Here is a 4621-nt window from a genome sequence, read left to right on the forward strand (position 1 = left end):
CATTATATGGCTGAAGGTGTAGATGCTCTGATGCTTGGAAAGGGGTTGATGCTACACCTTGATTTGGGGGAGGACACGAAGGAGCTCCTCTACCTGTCTGTCCGTTTTGATGAACCTCGTAGGAAATTGGATCTCTCCAAATCCTTCCCCTCCATCAGATCTGGCTGAAGCTGCCCTTTGGATTCAGGAGTTATTAGGGACGAGGATGACAGCTAGGCAGTTCAGACACTGCATGCTCATACAAGCTAATTTCTCAGGCAAACCAGGCTAGAACTGAGCCTGAGGCGAGCCCAGCCCCAGCCGAGCCCTGAGCCATCCCCAAAGGTCTCCTAATGGGAAGAGGCAGGTGAGCTCCTCCACGGTGCACAGCCCAGCATTACATCTGGGAGAGGCTTTTTCTCCAGCAGAATAATTCTCTGTTCCTCAGGAAAGAGATTTCTGATCACGCTAAGGGCTGGATTGCTATCCTGATAAGTGATCCTGGTTTTTTTTCCCCAAGTGATATGGAAAAGAGGAGTTCCCACGTACTGCTGGAAAGGACTGAAGGTATTTTTGGGTCCTTAGCAAAAAAAATGAGCCTTTTATCAACACCCCTTGGATGCTCTCCTGCCTGAGCACCCCTTGATGCTCTCCTGCCCTGATGACTTTGGGATTTGCATCCCTAAAGCAGACAGGACATTGGCACACACATGGGGCACAGGACAACTGAAGGGACTGGCTGTGTCCTCCAAGGTGCTCAGGGGGATGAGGTCAGGGCTTGGGGCTCACCTGCGGATCTGGGCGAGGGTGTCTGTCACCGTCTTACAGCGCTTGAGCAACCCATCGAGGCGATTCGGCTCCTCCTTGAGGAACTTGACAGCTTCCACCTCCACCCGTAGCACCACCCGCATCTTGCTCTGCAGGCTGGGGAACTGGGCTGGAGGGGAGATACTGGGGATCACCAGGGCCCCACTGTGCCAGGGAGACCCTCCCAGTGCCCAGTTGGAAGTGCCAAGGCATCCCCCACCTGCCAAAAGCCCCATGTCCATCTCCATCATAGCCATGGCATGGACACGCTGCCAGGTGGAGCAGGAGGGGTGGATCCTGAGAAGCCTGAGCTCCTGGTGCCCATCATCCCTTCTCCATCCACCCACAGGCACCAATTTTAGCCCCTGAAGGTGCTCCCTCCACATCCACAGGCACCAGGAGCCAACAAGCACCAGGATGTGCAGGTGAACACATTGGTAGGCGCAAACATGCAGAGCCAGAGGCAATGGACAACCTGGAGCATCCCACACACCAGGATGGAGCAGGGAGACACAGGAAGGCTCCACTTGTCCCCCAGCCCTGGCTATCCTCACCCTTCAGGTCTGTCAATGTCTCCCCCAGCTGCTTGAGCACCACTGCCTTCTCCTCCAGCTCCTGCACAGGGATCAGCCGGTGGTTGTGGGCCAAATCCTTCTGGATCTTCTCCACAGACTTCTCCAGGTCACTGTGAGCACAGAGGGAGGGCAGGGGTGTCACTGCAGGTGTCACTGCTGTGCTGGGATGCTGGAGAACCCCAAGGGCAGCAAGTCCTCATGCAGCAGATAGGAGAGGACCACTGGGTTGGGGACATCTCCTCAAGAAAGGATGTGGCCACAGGGTTGGGGACCCCTCCTCATGCAGGGACACGGCCTGGCAGCCTGCAAAGCTGACACAGAGGACCTGGCCCCTGGAGGGGTGTACAAGGACCCTCTCTTAGGCTCACTTGAGCTGTTGGGTGATCAGCTCCTCCTCGTTGAGGTAACGGAGCCTCTCCTCCTCCACCAAGCTGCGCTGGCGCTGCAGTGGGTCCTCGTGTTTGCGCATGGTGTCGGTCACGCGCACGCTGATCTCCGTCTCCGTCCGCCGCAGCATCGTCTTCACTGTCTCCTGGTTCTGCAGCTGTGAGGGTGAGGAGGGGGAAATCAGGCTGGGCAAGAACACCCTGATGGGAAACAGGTCCCTACAAGTGGTCAGCCCTGAGGTGGGTATGGGGAGGGATCCCCTCGCTCTCCCACAGCCATTCGTGGTCGTAACTGAGATGGGAGATTCAGGTTAGATCGTAGGAGAAATGTTTTCCCTCTTAGAGTGGTCAGGCAGTGGAATATTGCCCAGGGAGGTGGTGGAGTCACCATCCCTGGAGGTGTTTAAAAGGCATCTGGACCTGACACTGGATGATATGGTTTAGGGGTTCCAGCAGTGACAGGTTAAGGATTGGACTTGATGATTTTAAAGGTCTCTTCCAACCTTGATGATTCTATGTGAGGAGCAGATCCTACATCAGCCATGCTGGTTTCCAGCCTGCTTTGGTCAATTTCCTACACAACAGGATGGAGGGCTCTTGCACTCTAAGAAGTTAACTTAAAGAGTTGCGAGCTCTGATGAGCTCCTCTGTTACTAAGGGCTCCATCCCCTCCTGAGCTCTGCACAGGGACACAGAGCTGTGCCCAAGGAGATTCACATTAGATCTTACGAGAAATATTTTCTGTTAGGGTATTCAGGCACTGGAATATGGCCTAAGGTGGTGGCGGAGTCATCATCCCTATAAGTGTTTAAGAGGCATCTGGACCTGATGCTGCAGGATCTGGTTTAGGATTTAGGGGTTCCAGCAGTGACAGGTTAATGGTTGCACTTGACGGTCTTAGAAGTCTCCTCCAGCCTTGAGGATTCTCCAATTCTATCCCCAGTCACCAGAACATGAGGGTTTTCCTGTTCCACCCCAGTAAGATCCAGGCCAGGTCAGGGTTCCCCCCAGGTACCCACCTGCAGCTTCTTGAGCTGCTGCAGCTGGTTGCGGAGGTCGCTGGCATTCTGCTGCAGGTCGTGCAGGTGCAGCTGCATGTGCAGGCGGGTGATGGCCGTGGGCTGTCCTGCAGGTGTGCTGGTGGCAGAGGGTGGTGGTGGGGCAGGCACTGGTGTCCCCATGCCACTGCGGCTGGTCGCTGCGGGAGGGCCAAGCAGAGGCTTCTAAGGGGTGATATCCCACCCCAGGGGAGATTGCAGCCCCCACTCCTCTTCTTTCCCCACCCCATCCTTTGATCTAGCAGTTCTGGTGGTCTCCAAAACTACTCCATCCATGCTATCCCCCAACAGGCTCCAAGGAGAGGACACCCCAGAGTAGGACAGGGGGTCCTGCTGGTCACCAGTACATGGGGGGCTGCCGAGCTCCACTCCTGTGCCCACCATGGAACACTTAGCAGCCCTGGGGAGGAGAAGGGAGTGCTGCAGGGTGAGAGGTTTATCTCCAGGCACTTACACGCTGATGGGGGGGTCCCACCGTTGGTGGCTTCTGTCTTCTCGCTGCAATGAAAGAGAGAAGGGGAGTGAGTGTGGACCACCAGCATCACTGGCACAGAGGGGGTTGGTGTACCCTGGGAGGGGAACAGGACCCCCAGTCTTGGCAAACAGCCCAGTTGGAAGCATCCCCAGCCCTGCAGCAAACCCCAGGGTCCCTCCTGTGCCTTACCTGGGGGTCTCAGCCTCGGAGCCGCGGAGCAGTGCACTCTGCACCAGCCCTGTCAGGCTGGCAATCTGCTTCTCCATCGCCTCCATCCGCTCCCTGGGTGGGGAAGGGAGAGGGAATAGCTGAGGAGCTGGATCTAGCACTGTGCACACTGTCTGCCTTAGAGTCATAGAATCAGAGAATCAACCAGGTTTGAAGAGCCTCAAAGATCTTCGAGTCCAACCCTACCGTGGTCACTAGACCATGGCACTAAGTGCCACATCCAGTCTCAGCTTGAAAACCTCCAGGGATGGTGAATCCCCCACCTCCCTGGGCAGCACATTCCAATGTCTGAGCACTCTCTCCAGAAAAAATCTCTTCCTGATATCCACCCTAACCCTCCCCTGGCAGAGCTTGAGTCTGTGCCCTCTTGTCCTGCTACTGGTTGCCTGGGAGAAGAGACCAACCCCCAGCTGACTCCAACCTCCTGTCAGGGAGTTGCAGAGGGTGATGAGGTCTCCCCTGAGCCTCCTCTTCTCCAGGCTGAACACCCCCAGCTCCCTCAGCCTCTCCTCATAGCATGTCCTCATAGCTTGTCCTAGCCTCACCCACCCACCATGTCCCTGCAACCCCAGGAAGGACATTGGGAACATCCAACTGCTTCATTCCCTCTCTCCCCTTGCCTCCAGCACCCCCAGTCCCTCCCCTCAACCCTCACTTGGTGCCCCATTCCCCATCCTGGCACTGATGGGGATAGTCCAGCGAGCAGTTCCTCTGCTCCCTCCTGACCTCCACAGCAGCCACGGGATGGAAAACCACCAGAGCAGCAAAACTCATATCCACAGCGAATTCCTCTCATGTCCCATCTCACCTCGTTTCCGTGTCCTTGGCCGGTCCAGGAGACCCAAACCCCGAGAGTGGGCGCTCACCAGGACCAGGGAACAGCTCTGGGGGGCCGGAGGAGCTGGGATTGCGTGGCTTCCCAACGGGGCTATCCATGAAGACGGAGGAGCAGGAATCCTTGCGGAAGGACTGCCGGACGGGTGAGGAGCGGCTGGGGGGGCCTGAGTAGGGGCTGTGTGGGCTCTGCCCTGGCTGCACATCCACCATCTTCTGCGGGGAGGAGGGAGGCATACGGAAACCCAAGCCGGGGCCGTACGTGTCGCTGTAGATTGG

The 4621-nt window shown here is 57.0% G+C and overlaps 1 protein-coding gene across 1 annotated transcript in view; it reads right to left on the reverse strand.

The window, feature by feature from the left end:
• SRCIN1 (SRC kinase signaling inhibitor 1) overlaps positions 1-4618 on the reverse strand; it is a gene marked incomplete at its 5' end in the record, with an annotated part of 14985 nt that extends 10367 nt beyond the window's left edge. The window contains 7 exons of the mRNA XM_009079212.1: positions 769-916; positions 1341-1471; positions 1730-1905; positions 2767-2945; positions 3254-3303; positions 3470-3562; positions 4317-4618. Coding sequence (XP_009077460.1) covers positions 769-916; positions 1341-1471; positions 1730-1905; positions 2767-2945; positions 3254-3303; positions 3470-3562; positions 4317-4618 — 1079 coding nt within the window. The remainder of the gene's footprint in view (positions 1-768; positions 917-1340; positions 1472-1729; positions 1906-2766; positions 2946-3253; positions 3304-3469; positions 3563-4316) is intronic.
• Positions 4619-4621: the final 3 nt, after the last annotated feature.

This window comes from Acanthisitta chloris, unplaced genomic scaffold (genome assembly GCF_000695815.1).
Source record: "Acanthisitta chloris isolate BGI_N310 unplaced genomic scaffold, ASM69581v1 scaffold5057, whole genome shotgun sequence".
Classification (NCBI taxonomy): Eukaryota; Metazoa; Chordata; class Aves; order Passeriformes; family Acanthisittidae; genus Acanthisitta; species Acanthisitta chloris.